Source organism: Chinchilla lanigera, unplaced genomic scaffold (assembly GCF_000276665.1).
Source record: "Chinchilla lanigera isolate Chin_1 unplaced genomic scaffold, ChiLan1.0 scaffold00024, whole genome shotgun sequence".
Lineage (NCBI taxonomy): Eukaryota > Metazoa > Chordata > Mammalia > Rodentia > Chinchillidae > Chinchilla > Chinchilla lanigera.
Window position 1 is genome coordinate 26,679,015 of NW_004955425.1, and position 17,706 is coordinate 26,696,720.

Consider the following 17,706-nt stretch of genomic DNA (forward strand, 5'->3'; position numbering starts at 1 on the left):
AGCAATGCTGATGGGCCCTTGTCTTTCATTAAGCTGCCCCAAAGTCAATCTCTTGATGGGTTCCAGAGGGAAAATCCAGGAGGAAAGAGTTTATTTTCAGATACAGTTTAACAGCAACCAATTTAAGAAGCACCTAAAAAAATGATAATTAAATATTTCTCCAAGGAACAAATTAAGATAAATATCCTAAGAGTCATTCCACATAGATCTGTCTAGAAAATGTCCAATTAGCATAACATACACATATTTTAAGGACCCAAGAGACTGCTTGGCTGCACTCCCTTCTAGCCATTGTTGATACTTGAGGTCTCTAAGAGAATGATCTCTTTTTTTAACATGTTCAGGAGCAGCCTGCCCTCTCAAGGGAAGTACCAGGATATAATCTGGCAGCTCAGAATCCCGTTCCAAGCCTGATTTTAGAGTCAGTGGCTTCTTGACAAGAGTCAGAAGTGAAGTTAATTTAGACCAATGATTGGAACTTGATGAAAAGGAGAAACCTCTCTGACAGCAAAACTTTGTGCCTATTAATGTGACTCTGAGGACAGCCCTCTTGCACTTTTACTTCCCCTAATAAAGAAAATGAACATCTACTTTTTCTGTTATGGAAGGAAGGATTCTCATGCCCTGTTATTTTGATTCCTGAAGATCTCTACCAGTGAAGCTTCCATAAATGCTTCTGGGCTAATTAGACGCTAAGGATTGGATGTACTTGGAGTTGATCTTGGAGCTTAAGTCCTGTACAAGTCTCACTCCCTTAATCTTCAGTGACATGGTGAGCACTACCGCAGGACCATGTTGTAGATAAGGAAAACAGGTTCAGGAGAGTTTTACAGCAACCAAGAAGGGCCTAGGCACCTGCCCTTGGGCAGAGCCTCCTCCTGCTCCCAGTCATCTGATTAACCACACCTCACAGCCATACAGTCAGGCTCTTCTCAAAACACAGGGCAAGTTCCCCAGGGAGCAAGTCAGGTTAGCTTTCTGACCAAGGTTTTTTTCTTTTGTTCCTTTTTAAAATTTTTTGTCTTTTGAGACAAGGTCTCACTATGCAGTTCAGGCTGGCCTTGAGCTCACTTTGTAACCCAGGCTGGTCTCAAACGTGCAACGATCCTCCTGCCTCAGCTTCCTAAGTGCTGGGATTATAGGTGCGTGCCACCACACCCAGTTGACCCAAGGCTTTTAAACCTCCTACTTTGAGCAAGTCAAAGTAGCACCAATCCTCTTACAGATTGAATTTTTGCTTGGCTGGCTACAAGGCTAGTGTGTCTAAAGCACTTTGAGAAATGTAAGCAAATAACCATTAATGTCTCTGACACATGAAATGCCTACCAGGGTGTTTTTCCTGTGTTACCAAGGTTAATATGAAAATCTGCTATAGTGAGCAGAAGAAAGGCAGTATTTGAATGACTTTTAGTTTCAATGCAATGCAAATTCCTGCAGTGAAAAGGCAGAAACTGCCTCATCTCCTTCATTTTTGGCCAGAAATAGATCATTCACTCCCCATCACTGGGAAGAGCATGGCAGAGCCCTCATTATCTCCTACCGGTGCTTTCCAGATCAATCTGCTCCCTGCTACACTGCTGGGCTTTTTAATTTAAATGTCAGTTAAGGTGAAAATGTGCTTTTTAAAAGAAAAATGTCAGAGCCCTGTTAACGTCGACTTTGTGTTGGTCTGTCTGTCACTTTGGGGTTGACGAGGTTAAGGAAATTATTTTTCTAAGGATGTTCACACTAAGCCTTCTCTTTGAATTTTAACACTATTCTTAAAAATATGAAAGCTGGTTAGAACTCAAGAGCTGTTCAAAATTACCTGTATTTATAAATTGCCACTGTTCAGAAGGTATAAAATATGTCTAATGCCTCCCTGCCTTTGAATTTATATTGTATAAGATATTCTAAAAGCTGAAATTCAGTAGCTGTTTTTCAGGCAACTGTTGGAGTTTGCCAACTGTTCTTGGATGGAATTGTTCCGTCCATTGCAGAACCGTTAGCTCTCTGCTTCTCCTGCCCACCAAGGCCAGGAGTTCTTCCTGGTCACTGTGATGTGGAGCTCAGTCAGCATCTAAAGGGCAGCACCTTGGCACACTGAGTACTTTAAATGAAGGAAATTAGATGGGACCTGTAGAACACTTCTCTTTTGCCCAAAGCAAGTCACAGAAATCAAAATTCTTCCCCCTCAGGTTGTGTCACAGAACTAGAACTTTTCATCTTCCAAGGAAGCCATAGACCCTAGAAAGTTTCCTGCTTCCCTTCTCCCTTCTCTCTCTTGGGAGAAAGGAGTGCCGCACAGAAAAGCCAAGAAGAATATGGACAGGTCTTGCTGGTTGTCCCTTTCAATCTGTTCCATTAGCTCCTAATGCTTTGTCACATTTCTTCATGACTATCCAACCTTCATAGGACTTACGCATAAAAATGCTTTTCCCAGGGTCATTGGGTCCTGTAAGAAACTAAACTCATGTAAAACTTTCAGTAAATACATTCTTAATATTTTTCTTTTATTAACCTTTTTTTTGTTTTTGAGACAGGATCTCCCTATGTAGTTCAGTCTGACCTTGAACTCACCACATAGCCCATGATGGCTTCTAACTCAATAATCCTCCTGCCTCAGCCTTCCCAGAGTTGGGATTACAGGTGTGTGCCACCACATCCAGATAACCTGTTTTTTTGCTATAGTAGTGTTGGTTGTGATTTTTGATAGGTAAAGAAAAGTGCTACACCTTTCTGCCTATACAATGGCTACAGAAGATATGGTCTTCACATATGGTGTGACCCTACTGAGACAATGAAAAATTCAAAGTCACTAACCTGGACCAAAAAACAAACTGATGTTCTTGCCAGTCACTAAGTCTTCTCACACCGCCACTCTCAGAGCTCTCCCCATTTACCTGACTCTGACAATTCTTTGTATGTTTTGAGTATATATTTTATTACCAGGTTCTACTGCTTTGTGATGCTGCTTGAACTGCATTGCTCTTTTGCTGTGGAACAGGTCTTTTCTGGCTCTGTAAGCAGTGTCCTTGCACAAGCAGACTTCTTAGGATAGAAGCTTTGTTGTGTTCCCATAATAAGCAGAGTCTAATTCCAGCAGTCTAGATGTATCTAGAGATAAGGGATAGAAAAAGTCCTGTTTGCCCCTCAAGGGGCCATGTAGCTTTTGCTATCTTGTAGGCACCAGGAACTATTCTGTGATGCCCCTTTGCCATGTGTCACCCTGCCTTGGAGCCAGCCAATTATGGACTGAAACCTCTACAAACTGCAAGCCAAGTAAACCTGGCCTCCTTTAACTTTTGGTGTCAGATGTTTTGTCTCAGTAAGGAGAAAAGCAACTAAAACAAGAGTCAATTGCCATCGGTAAGAACACAGTACACTGTGCTCTGTACTTGTCTTCATGGATTGGTGGGTGTTATGGATATGAATGTTGTGTCCCTCCAAAATTCATATGTTGAAAATCTAATCATGAGAGCTGGACCTTCAAGAATTGGAATTAGTGTCTTTATTAAAGAGAGCCTAGCAGTCCTTGTCTTTTTCACCATGAATGTTGTGTCCCTCCAAAATTCATATGTTGAAATCTAATCATGAGAGCTGGACCTTCAAGAATTGGAATTAGTGTCTTTATTAAAGAGACCCTAGCAGTCCTTGTCTTTTTCCCCATGCAAGGACACCACTTGAAGGAACCCTCTATGAACCAGGAAACAGGCTCTGACCAAATCTGCCAGTGACTTAATCTTGGAGTTCTCAGACTCTAGAACTTTAAGAAGTAAATTTCTATTGTTTATAAGCCACTCTATTTAGGTATTTGTTTATAGCAGCAAAAGTGGACTAAGACAGTGGAATAGTGGCCTTTGTCCACAGCACCATGGTAACTGACCAGTTGGGTTTTTTTGGCCTCATCTTAACATATAAAAGAATGCAGTAGAAGGATAGCAGTAAGGTTTGTCTCCTGTGGCAGCAATGCATTGAAGTGATCACAAATTATGTGTGTGTGTGTGTGTGTGTGTGTACAAATACATTGCACACACATACACACACACCTCTGTACACATGTGGAAACACAGATGCAGAATACATGCTTTTTCCCAAGAATAAAATATTTTCTCAAAATATGAAGACTGAGAGGAAATGGATATTTTCCTCTTGAATTAACTCCCTGAACTGGTTCTACTTTTATTTCTTTCAAGATTTTCATTGTTGCTCTTTTACTATATCAGATATTCCTTCAAAGATATTAAACCACTGTTCTTTCTTTCTTCTATCCCAATTTTTAAACAAACCCCTTTACCTATATGTGTTGGGGGAAAGAAAAGGCAGAGAGACATGTTTTTTATAGATTATTCTTCTTATTCATGATCAGAGTCATAGAAATCAGCTGATTTAAAAGGCAAATCCTATACCTCTCTATTTCTGTAGCCTTATTAAGTGCTTTTCCTAAGAGTTAAATAGAGATAACCTTCAATTAAGAGGAAAAGTGGAAAGTACAACAGATTTCACAGTCAAACTTAGGGGTAAGTGAACTTTAGATCCCACAGGCAGAGGAAAACATAGAATCAAGATGAAAACTTGAATTCTCCACCCTGATATTGTGATAGAGTCACAGAGATCTATTTCATCTCTCTTCCCTCAATAATGCACAATTAGAGGGTATCTGTTTTTCTCTGAGTTATAGAATACCTCCTTCAGCTTTCTTTCAGCTGTATAAAATAGAAAAGAATGGAAGTAACTTCCCTGTGCACAGACCAAAGCCCTCACATACTGAGGATGTACGGCGACATGAAGTAACCTAGTACATCTTGCACAAGTTATGTCTGAGGGTGACTGGTTAAAGGTCCATGTGTATAAATAGATACCAAGCTTTGGTTAGAGCTTGTATTCTACATTTGAACACACACACACACACACACACACACACACACACATGCACACACACCCTCTTTGGCCTCCCAGCCCATTCCCCATTATATCATTATATTCTGATTCACTTTCCAGGGCTTGTGGTGGGAGGAGACCTAATTTGGGCTACCAGGAGACTGACCCTGCCCCAAGAGACAAAGCACCTCTGTGATGCTTTCTAGCTCTTCATTTTCAGACATCCCCAATTCTACCACCGTGAGACAAAGAAAAGCGATCGTGCTTCAGAAGCTGCCAGTCCAAGGATTGGCACCCACCCAGAAGAAAAGTCTGTAGACCTTTTAAAATCATTAATTACTTCCTTCCAACCAAAAGGAGGCCCCAAGGGGACGGCAGGCACTGGGACCCCTATGCAGGATCCAGATGGAACCCAATTTGCTGAACTCAGACTTCAACCTAAGGTTAATATTTTACTCAAGGGAAAATAAAAATAGTGTTTTAAAAATCAAAGACTTAGTCCAAATTAAAACAAATGTTCCTCAGATGAAAGCTGAACCAAATTGATGTTTCTTGCACTCTCTAGTCCTGAAAACGTTCCCGTGACAGTTTCTCCAAGGCAGCTGGGCAGCTGGCCTCTCCTGGCACCCAGCTCCCTGATGACAATACTCCCAGCAGGTTGGACAACGGATCTAGCTCCAGTCTGCAAATTTGGCCTCCTTGCCAGGTAGTTTAAAAACCATTTATACAGTCCATTTTGATTTTGGAGTGCTCAGACAGATGGGCTATTTGAACCCACTGATCCAAGAACATGTTTTTGCATATTTCTCTGCCTCTTACAAATCAGACCAAGAAAGGAAGACTGGGTGGACTCTTTTGGCCATTTTGAGCAATTATTCTGTCTAGGTTGGGTGGATGAGAAAATAGAGTGGTGTCAGCAGAGTTATCAGCAGTGAGTTTTACTGAAGGAAGTACTACATGTCCGGTGCCAAATACATCTGTCTGTCTGACTGCTTTGTCTCCTATTGTCCCTGTTTTTTCTGCTCTCTCACGTACATGCATACACTCTTTAATTACTAACAGAACAGGGTGCATTCTGCACACTTCACAACATCTGTCAGGGCCTTAATTAATCTAACTCTCACAGTATCCATAGCAACAGTGCTTAACAGGCTCAGGCTTCACATTAGAAAACCTTCCTCCAAGTGAGTGACTCAAAATATGGCCATTACCAAGATATGTTTACACTAATTCTAGTGTCAGATATAATGAAAACTTCACATGGGATATGTTTGCAGGGAAAGATCGAGTTATGTGCTCTCCATAGTAAAAACAACTGCCCTAAACTAAGAATAAGAAATGCTAATTTTTCAAGCTACTGCAAAAAATGAAAATGAAAGATTTTTTAAAATGGAAAGGAGAAAAATCCCTTTACTACCTTTACATTGCACGAAATTCTTGTGCTACCTAAGATTAATGACCACAGTTGCCTTGATGGAACACACACTTATTGTTTGCAGGAAACTTAGAAGAAATGCAAGTGTTTAAAAGAAACTCTTCAGGAGGTTTGTTTTTCTGAGTTTGGCTCCAGGGACTTTAATTAAAAGCCCATTGTCCTTTGCTGGCACCTGCCAACTTCTTACCCCAACAGGAGATTGCCAACAGTGGAGAGGTGGACGATGGCTTTCCAAGGAGCCCATGAAGCTGCCAAGAGAACTGTCAAGCACATTTCTGAGAATATTTTAGCTCCATGGCCTATGCAGATGCTCCCACTGATGCTGGCTATGTTCATGTTTATGCTGAAGCTGTTATGTTAGAGATTGCAAAAAATAAGCACTGGCAACTTCCCAGAAAACCTGCTTAGACATTATCCATGGGGTTGGAGCTGGGGCAAGCAGTGGTAAGGAGAGCACAGAGAAATAAAGCCAGGCATTTACTCCCAAGTAGCATTTCAGATTATACTGGCGTCCATCCTTCAGTGTTTGACTTGAGCTGTTAACCAGAAGCAAACCAGGAACTCTAGCCCTGTCCCCTCCTCACTGCTTCCTTGTAGGAACTGCCGAACAACCCCAACCCAGCCTAGCAGAGGAAACTAAAGAACTTGGATTAAACTCTTGGGTACGTAAAAATGCAGTTTAGCAAACAAATCAGATTCCTTTTATGAAATAAAATGGAGACACTCACTCCACTGGGCTCTGAACAAAAAGAAATTTCCAAAACTTTCCCTGAGGACTGAAACCTTCTGAATCTCTGCAGACAACTGATCCTTGCATTGGCTGGGGACAGAACCAAGCTGAGTGTGGACCTTGTAGGGTCACCAGGCCTTTGAACAGAAGAGACTCACTGGCAAGGAAGAGTTGGGAGCACTTAGTAGGACAAGGGACAGATCTTTGATATAACTAGAGAATCTTGTTAAATTAGCAAGGAAAAGATAATTTTGTTTCCTCACCAAGTTTACCCTTTGTCCTTGGGTAATTGTTCTGAAACTCTTGGCTGTGGGTAGCTCTTAGGTTAATGATATCCCTTAGTTATGGCAGACTGAGTGGGTCTGCAATCTCCCAAACAAGTGTATGGCAAATGCTAAATAAAAAAAGGCAAATGGAATGATTTCAGGGCTCTGGGAGGATCAAAGCCCTCTCACAGAATTTGAGATTCTCTTAGGGTCAAGACCAAGACCCTCTCTGGTGGCCCATATTTATTTGGTTATCAGTGGAAGAGAGGGGAATACTCAAGAACGGCGGAATCACTCAAGGATTTCTCCAAGTGAAGTATTAAATTAATCCTTAATAAGGATTAAGTTAATCCACCCAAGAGTGAGATGTCTGAGCCTATAGTCTTTATCTAGTTGAGATCCAGATCCAGACACCAGATCCAGGTGTCTTTGACTGTGATCTTGTCTTATCCTTTGGAGTTTTCCAGCTTCATCTGCCATTACAGGTTTTAGTAGGGAATAATGTCTCACATTTCACTTACCATGAGTTCATCACCCACTTCCAGACAAGTGGCCTAGGCTTTGGACAGATTCACAAGTAAGCATAAAAAGCCAATTGGTTAATTTAAGTCCTACTCAGGGCTGCTTCATAGTGGTCTCCATCAGGTAGTAGCTAAAATTCCCAACTTTCTGTTTCTCAGAGTTTTATTGGTAGGCAGACAACTAAGATTCAATTCATGGTATGTTGAGGTTTCTCAGCCATAAAACTTCTACAGAACTACTGAACCATGATCCCTCCTTCAAGTTGCTGCACCCAAAACATGTTCAGTCATCAACTTGAAGAAACTGCTTTGAACTTTCCAGCCAAAGGCAAAGAAATGCAGTGGGTCAGGGTTCTAGCTCTACTTCTGACTCTTTCATCACAGATTTCCAAGGACTCTTATTCATCCGTTCACCCTTCACCCAGTACACAGTATGGAACACTAACTCAGCCCTGCATCATGGCCGGCTTCATCTTAGAAGTCTCTCAAAATACAGGAAAATGCCCTGGTTATTTTGGTTCTGAAGGACACCTGGGTTTGTCTTTGCCTTAGCCCTATCACAAGCATAAGTCATTTTTAAGAGTGTTAACTGAGTACCATTTACCATCCTAGGCTTCACTCATACTGTTCCCACAACAGCTCCATAGGCATGGCTTGTGTCATCATCCCCATGCCATAGAGGAGCAAACTTAGCTCCCACGCAGTTGCTTGTCTGATATAGGAGGCTCCTCTCCCATGGAGTCTGGCGCATGAGTCCTCTGCAGCACAATGTGCCGCTTCAACAGTGCCCTGGGAATGTTCCAGCAAGCAGAGCCCAGGGCTGTGCAGCTTGCCCAAGTCTTTTCACCACCCCTCTTACACTGATAAAGGGACATTGGTGCATGAGAGACAGTTGGGAAAGAACACTGTAAACTCTTCATACCAAGCATAAGATTATTCTGGAATCTTCTATATGCCCCCTCCTTTTTGTAATTTTCCATTCTCCATACACCTCAAAATGATAGACTGAAATGAATTGCTGGGGGCAACAATAAAGAAAAGTAAACAGAAGAGCAGAGCAAGCCTGTTCTTTCTCCTTTTCCTTCTCTACTTACCATCTCACCATCTGGGTTATCAGACAAGTCCTCAGTTTATCCCACAACAGCACCCTTAAGCGCTATTCCAGGCCCCTCAGCTCTAACAGGAATTTTAAACTGATCTCTTTACTCTAGATTCTTGGTTCTGGGGGTTAGAACCAAGTACACAGACATTCAATTGGCCTTTTGGCCGGAACCACTATTATACTATGGTAGAGGGGGTATAGAAAGATTATGGGTGAGAGGTATCTGCTCTCGCTTTGAGAGAGTAACATCACAGTGTGGAAGTAAATAGTCCTCCATACCCTAGAGGTGGGCTTCATGTGGAACCTGATCAATTACCCACGGAGGTGGGGGAGGACATCCACGTTTCCCTAATACTTGTATGAGAGTGCTTGAGCGAGGCAGAAATACGATGGTGCTCTCACAAGACCCCTTAATCTAGAGGGAAGGAGCTCGACCTGGTAGTCCAGATGTCAGCCGCAGCATCCCGCCTGCCCTTGCTTCACACCTCCAGACTTCACTAGCGTGAAGTCTCCACTCCTCTCTTGTTGGCAACATGTTCTCCACATCCCTTCTATGCACCCTTCAAGCCACAGGCATCTCCTGCTGCAGGATGACTCCCTCCACTTCACATCTGGCCCCAAAATGTCCTTCCTGTGTGTTTACATAGCAACCTGCGCTTCCCCGTATCATTGTACCTCTCTCTGATTGGACTGTCTCTTCCTGTTCTCCAATAGCTTGCAACCTAGTTCATGTTTATTTTCTCCCCCACATATTGCTTGGCCTTTAGCAGACAGTCAATGATGGAACACAGGAATTAGGAGGAGGTTTTGAGATGCATGAGTTGCGAGTTAACCTCATGAAACCTCACTCCAATCTCTGACCATCCGTGTGCGTGCACTCACATGCTTCCTTCACTGTTTCTGGCGGGGCAGGAGCAATGTGCCTAGGGACTGAGATCAGACTGAGTTCTTATTAATAGATTTTTAAATGATATAATAATAATAGCTAGCATATACTGATTACTATGCCCCAGGCTCCATTCTAATTACACTTAGAATCATTTAATCTTCATAACAATTCCATAAGGCAATTATCTCTGTTTTTATAGATGAGGAAACAGAGCAGTGAAGTAACATACCAAGGACATACAGCCAGTGAGAGGCAGAGCTGGCTCCAGATTCCCTTTTGTTAAGTACCACGCTCTGCCGCCTCTCACCGAGAAAGACAAAGAGGGGCCAAACTTCAATAAACTTGGGTTACTTTTCTGAGTTTAAAGGGCACAGAAAAGAATCTATATATTCCAGTTTTACTTGTTTGTGTTGTCCCATGATTCAGTGATGCTACTTTCTTTACCCCGCATAATGTGCTTATGCAAGTGTGCACATAGTTCTAGACACACACACTCCTCAGTAGTGTTTTTCTACTTTTCTGAATAAGCAGGGTGGGTGTGTTGGACAGCGTTGCCTGATTCCAGCAATCAGGCAGATCTGAGGCAGTGCAGAGGGACTTGGAGTCACAGTGAAGTGGCACATACATTTGTGCAGCCTGGACAGAACTGAGAAAATACACTTTCCACTTCAGGCCTCCTCCAAAGGGATACCTTTAGGGCCCGGTCAACAAATTTCTCATAAATTCTTAGCTTGGTGGGTAAAGTAGGTCCTTCTAGGGAAAGCTAGTTATGAACCTAGCAAATAGGGTGGTCTTCTCATAAGATTAATGAGTTTGTGTGGGATCCACAGAGTGAGTCTAGCTTGAGATTTTAGTCTGTTCAGGCTACTGTAACAAAATACCATAAACAAAGTGGTTTAGAAAGAACAGAAACTTACTTCTCACAGTGCTGGAGGCCAGGAAGTCCACGAGAAAGGTGCTGGCACACTTTGTATCTGGTGAGCCCAACTTCCTGGGTCATAAAAGGGGGGTTCTTCCTCCTGAGTCCTCCACACAGAGAAGGGTGAGGGAGCTCTCCTATGGCTTCACATGCATATTAAATCCATTGGTGAAAACCCCCACCCTCACCCCCATGCCCCAATGGCCTCTCAAAGGCCCCACTTCCTGGTGTCCATCCTTGGTGATGATTATATCTGCAACATATGAATTTCAGGGGACACAAATGCTCTGACCAGAGCAGGATCTGCTCTTATTACCTAATGAGAATGAGGTAAAAAGAAATTATCAAGAAAGCTTTGAAATTTAGTTACATGCAGTGGAAAAATCACATCTAATAGGACAGTATAGCTACTTAAAAATACTGAGGCCTTCCCAAGGGGACTGCATGAAGACTGTTTTTGCAGGGCTTGAAAACTGACTGAGACAGCTATTTTTAAATAACCCATGGGTTTTGAATATCTTTACGTATTTTCACTGTTTTCATATCCATTGTCATGAGAAAAGGAAAGATATTTGAACTTATCTGAACAAGGATTGAGACTAAAATAGCTATGTGATTTTTATTCAAGAGACACAGGATTCTGAAATAGACTTTATCAGAGCTAGAAAGAACATGGATTTTTTTTCTTTCTAGGTGTTTAGGAATGGGAGATGCATTTTATAATTTAGGAGTTTAGCTTGGAGGTAAAGTGATTATTAGAATTTTTAAAAGCAATACCCATCCTGAAAAAAAGGTTAATTACTGAACTTTTTCCTATAATTATGTCAAAAATAAACAGAGGCATCAAGAGTGCCCCCCAAAATCTCTTCTTTAAAACTTTAAGATTTAACTTGTACAAGTGAAAATACAATGTAGATATACAACTTATAACTTCAAGTAGCAAAAACAAAATTGGGATCTGAGTGAATTCTTTTTCCCTTTCCATAATACCTTCTGGTAACTGCTGTAATTTCTGGGTGAACTGAAAAACCTTCCTTTATGTTCACTTCTAAGGAGAGATTTATGTGTGAGTAAAAGGTGTGTTTTACTATGGTCCTATTCTGAATATTAAGACTTCAGAGTAAAATAATGACGTAAAAGGTATTTATTGACACTGACCAAAACATATACAAATATTTCTTAAGAACATAATGAAAACATCTCCTGGTTTAAAGGCAGGGCCAGCCAGGTGTCCTCTGTGGGGAAGGCGCTCCAGCAGCAAGCTCACTGGGAGTGTGTCTGTCACAAAGGAAAGGCTTCCTTTGCGCGTGATAGTCGCTCGTGGTCCAGGGGGCAGCAGAGACAGCCTGGCTGATGGAAGTGGAGGTTTTCAGGAGTTTCACTGTTCATATCACAAATGTCTCCAGGGAGCTCTGGGTTGAAGGATTCTGTGACCGCTGCCATGAGATCTCACCAGTGTTAGGACAAAGACAGTGTGTCTCAGCACGTAGCTCCAGTCCTTACCACCTGCAGACTGTATTCCTGGGATGGTGGCTACAGGGCCAGAAGAGGTGCCCACCAGGACATACTGACAGGATGGTGATGGTGACAGATCTCTATCTCTGATGCCCAAAGAGATGGACACAGGGAAGCAAGCTGAGGAAAGGCCTTCCCCATAGCCGCCTGTGCCTTTTTGGATACCAACAACCAACTGCCGTGACAGTGAAAGGTCATCCCTTGTGAAGATCACTCTTTAAACCCAAATTGCTTCATCTCCATTTTAAAAGCCATTGATTTCCAAATCCAGGTGACCGCATATAAAATGCAATATGGAATTTTACTCTAAAGTCAAAGAAACGTTTAATGCACTCCTGCTTATTCAAGTTAGTTTCCCCTCCAGAAACCTGAAAGTAGGTATGATAAGTTAAAGATTATACAGAGCTGTTTTCAATAATTTAAATATTAGATGCAGGCCAAGTAAATAGTATTCTTAAAGCAATTTGGGCTTGGTCACACACAGAAGGAAGGGGGAAGAAAGGTTCTCCCAAAAGTGCCAGAGCTGGGTTTGTTTGGTAAAATAATGACAACACAATTAGAGGTAAACAATATCTTCTTCTGCTCTATCATCAGCTTGCCCATCTTGCAAGACCAGCGTCGATAGATTTTGCTTTGCTTCTGCTATAAACGTCTGCAGCTGAGGGCAGTATGGATCTGAGTCCTGGAGGGCTGCAGACTTTGCCCAGGAGGTGTCAAGATCTGCAACAGAAAGACAGCACAGGTTATAGGAGAGGCAGCCTGCAGCCTGCAAGGCAGATGGCACTGTTTCCCAGAGACTAGGGTAGGCGGGGGCCCTGCAGTCAGCCACAGAGAAAATGATTGAGCCCAGGGAGAAAGAACCATGTCGGGCTATCTCATGATTTTATCAGTACTGCTGAGACATGTTGACTATATGCACAAATGTCTCCAGTGGCTAAAAATCACCTTTGCAAACACCTCCTTGGGAAGTTTCAAGTAAATAAAAAGGCTCCTATTCGTGACAGTCAACTCTGTGCTCCAGCTGGGAAAGGGAGGCTCACTTAATTTTTAAAATGGATCCAGCCTTTGCAAACATACAAAGCAGCTCTGCATAATAAACCACATTTGCATCTGTACAACAACTTCTCTTGTAATGTCGCCGTCAAGAGTTGACCTCCAGGCTCAAATAATGTGTCTGGGTCTTTCCCAGTGTGGGCAAGAGGTGGGGAGAAAGGAGCTGAAGCAGGAAGGAGCCCCCTAGCCTCAGCATCGTGCAAATGTGTTCACGGCTGCACACAGTACTTAGCAAGAGCAGGCAGACTTCTAGAGAAAAATCATGCCAATGCCAACTATGACTAGGTTTGCATTTTTCTTTTTCAGGTTACCTAGCAACAGCAGGGCACTGTCTACTCTCCCTTCTCCTGGTAAAATCCTCTAACAGCATGGTTTACAGGGGGATGAAGGAGCGTCTTCATTTGAAGAAACACATGTGCTGCCTGTCACTTTCTCTGCCCTTGTCCCCTGAACCACTCTCCCCAGGCACAGCCACATGGCAACATTACGAAGAGCAGACTTAGCAGTCCAGCTGTGGAAGGAGGGTGGGGCTGTGAGGCTGAGGCCCGCCTGCAGCTTTGTCAGTCATTAGCAAGAGAACCAGCCCTTGCTAGATTTTAGTCCAGTCTCTACTATCTAGCTGGATATAACACTGTTGGCATTCTAATGACAGAAATGCTTGTAACCTCTGCTCTGCTCACCTAGATCTTTGACGGCTAGACAAGGTTGTATGCGGAGCTTGGCAGAAATAAAGGATGAAATGTCCCCACAAGACTCCACTTTGGGGAGGTAGTGCCCTTTGCTACCCCTCCTGGCATTCCTTTTTCCAGTAAATGGTGTGGCTGATGGAAGAGGAGCAGCTAGAGCCACAGGAAGTAGAGGGTCACCTGGAAAGAGCAGTGGCAAGAGCTGACCTGTGCCCTGGCCGCAAAGACAGCCCTGGGGGAGAGCAGAAAGAGGGAGTCAGGGAGGCTGTGCTCCACAGTGTGCTCAAAGGCGTAAGCCACCCTGACTCTTTACATGTCAATGAGGTGCAAAGAAGAAGTCCACTTTCAGCATGGTGACTTGATTCTACTGACCCTAAGTCCAGATCGTGTACCTCAAATACCAGGAACCCATCAAGAACTGATAACATAACTATGGAAGATGCTGCCACTATGCATCCAGTACCTTCTCTGGGTGCAGATCTTTTACATTCATCATCTCTTTATGGTTCAAAATCCTGTAACTTCAGTTGGCAGGTGGGGAAATTGTATGAGTCACCTTAGTCACCTGTTGCTGGGATGAAATTCCTAACAAATTTAACCTAAAGGAGAAAAGATTTATCTCTGTTCACAGTTTCAGAGGCTTAACTGCATGGCCAGCCAGCTCAAAGGCAGAAATGGTGTGGTGGAAGAAAGTTGCTCACCTCATGGTAGCCAGGAAGTAGAGGGAGAGCAAGAGAGCCAGAGAGAAAGGACTATGTGACTATGTTCACACCCTCCAGGCCTCTTCCTAGCCACTGAATGGAGCCAGCTTATTACACAACTTCAAAGGAAAAAGTCTCAGAACTTCCATCTAGCAGACACTGGTAGACTGAAGCCATCACCTAAGCCACTATAGCACTACCTCCTTGCTAACAAAGGGTCTGGCCAGTGTACAGGAAATACCACGTGGAGAATGAAAAATCAACCACTGAATGAGGCAGGAGGTTACTGCTGACAAATGTAATGGTGCTAGGCACCCTGAAGCCCTTAATCCATGTACATTTCCATCCTCTGGGGATAAAATGTAGCAGAGGTCAATATACTGATGGGCCTGGGAGTCTGGGTCCCTTCATGGCTTCAAGAGAAAACTCATTCAGAGAACAAAGCAAAGAAACGAATATGAGAGAGAATTATTTTACCTTAAACTAAATTGTAGGCTCTAGTTCAGGAAGATGGAGAACCAAAAGTGAATAGTGCGGTGGGAGTAATGTTTACATGGGGGGGGCGGGGAGTGCGCACACTGGGGGAGGCATTAACATTTAATCAGAACATTTTCCAACAAAAATAAAAACAGGAGAAAAGCATTTCTAATGAGAACTCGCTGGGTCCTAAGGTGACTGGCCATGCTACAATTCCAGATATTTTACTAGATGCTGCTGTGGTGTGTGGCACCTGGACAGGAACTCAATTTCCTTCTCTGTATTCCTTCTTGGTTTCTACCTGAACTCCATAGGCAAGGTCAGGCAGTCTGTCTTTGAAATTAGAAACCATTCTGTGATTTCTGATTTTATTACTCCATTTCAGCTTTGACAAAACGCCAGCGCAGCAACTGTGTATTTCTCAGGGCCAGGCACCTTTATCCACATTTTTTGCCCCTAGAGAGTATGATCATCATATAAAGCCCTACGCTGAAAAAAAGACGGGGTAAATTAAACCACACTGCTTCAGAAAACCGAATCACCGGGGAGTAAATTTAATCATCTGGCTTCATTTGTGATCAAAATACATGTTAACTGCTGGAGATATATATATAGATTACTTATTTTAAAGTAATCTATATATATATATATCTCCATATATAATCTATAATCCAAATCTATAATCCAAAGTAATCTCTATATATTACTTAAAATATGAATACAATCATAATGCGGTCAACTAAAAGCAGAATGCTATCATAATGAGGCAAAATATGAAACTGCAAAGGTCCAACACTACCCCTCCTCACATAAAATAAAACTTGACCCTTACTATATCTCTGGAAACTTTTTTAAATAGGGTGGGCATTATTAAACTTAAAATAAGGACAAAGAAGCTGAAGCATATTAAAATCCCAAAGACTGGCTAAACCAAGTGGAAAGGTATAATCTTGGTTCAGGATTTTCCTGCTACGTAAGTGAATTCTATTCACACACTACAATTTCAGCCTATACAAGAAATTTCCATATTCACATTACAAGGACCACTGCAAAGTCCAAGTTAGCCTCCTAATGCAGTTTTTAACCTTCTCTCCTTTCACACACTACTTCCAATGCAGTTTTAAAAGTATGGCTATTCACATTTTTGACTGGCATAATTCCTTTCTCTTGCAGATATGCAGGGAAGAGAATAGCCAGGCTGCCAAGGGACACATGTGCCCGGAGCAATGAACAGCCAGCAGGTCCCTAGACCGGGTCCATAGCCCTTAGCTGCAAAGCTTCCTGCTGACCCTTGCATGCATCATTTTATACTTTTCTCTGCTCACTCAATATTGGAATTTCCCACCAACTGTGAAGAGAATCAGCCTTTGCTCGGTCACTTCATCAGTGTTATTATCTGTTTGAGCCAACGAGGTGATTGGCTATCTTCCCAACCAGACTATAAACTGACTGTGCAAAATACAACTATGTGTCACCTTCCCAAGGAATAAAATAATACCTAAACTGTGAGGTGAATGAACTGTTTTAATCTGTGAGGTAAAATGTAACCTTGGGCAAGTCATTTGCCTTCTCTGGGCTTCAGTGCATGAAGGACTGGAATGAAATCACCATGAAAGTATGTTAAACTTATTACATTGTATATGGAATTCTCCATTTGTGTTTGGGTTCCATGATTCACCAAATAACATTCTAAAGATATAAAAATGAATATATTTGCCTCTGCTTTGTACTCAGGAAATGCAACTAAATTTACTACCTGAGTTTTCATTTAACAAATTTACTAACCTGAGTTTTTAAGGCGGTTGTCAGATACTTTCCCCACCCCCCTCTCTTCCGTTTTCCCAACAATACCTACAGAGGGAAGACCACAGACAGTCTTCAAAGGCCGGCATATGGAAAGCAAGCGACTGAGCTGAAAGCAACACCTACAGTCAAAATCTACACTTGATTTCCCTCCTGTGAACAACAAACTTAAGGTATTTTGTCACAAAGAACAAGTTTGTCCAGCACTGTGGGAGCCTGAGGCACAAATTCAAGCCTGGCTTGGGCAACTTAGTAACTTAGCTAGACCCTGTCTCAAAATGCAAAATTAAAAAAGAGAGAGGTGAGAATGTTGCGCTGTAATAAGGACCTGGGTTCAATCCTCAGCACTGAAAAAGGAAAAGAAAAGAGGACTGGAGGGAAGGAGAGGGGGAAGGAGAGACGAGGGGAAGGGAAGGGAGGGGAGGGGAGGGAGAGAGTGATGGAAAAACAGGTTTGTGACAAAGAGAACAGGCTCGATTATGATTGTAAAATATTTAGTTAATGCAGTCTTTGCCTTTTCCTGAATTTTTGAATCATTTTAAAACCAAAGTTTTATTTGGACTTAAAAGCACTGTATCACTTTCATCATAAACATCAACTGTCAAGGTCTGAGTGTAGCCCAGCATTGCCCCCGATGCCTGGGAACCCCGTGCCCAGTGCCGCCCGGAGCTTGTTTAGTCTGCTGTGCAATCACCGATGACGCGATGCTCAGCCCTCTCCACGTCTCACCCCACTCTCTCACCCCCAGC

At 42.6% G+C, this 17,706-nt stretch overlaps 1 protein-coding gene across 1 annotated transcript in view; it reads right to left on the reverse strand.

The window, feature by feature from the left end:
* Window positions 1-11,848: 11,848 nt before the first annotated feature.
* Window positions 11,849-17,706, reverse strand: part of Arhgef28 (Rho guanine nucleotide exchange factor (GEF) 28) — a gene marked incomplete at its 5' end in the record, with an annotated part of 297,038 nt that continues 291,180 nt past the window's right edge. The window contains 1 exon segment of the mRNA XM_005386067.2: window positions 11,849-12,957. Coding sequence (XP_005386124.1) covers window positions 12,794-12,957 — 164 coding nt within the window. The 3' untranslated portion in view covers window positions 11,849-12,793.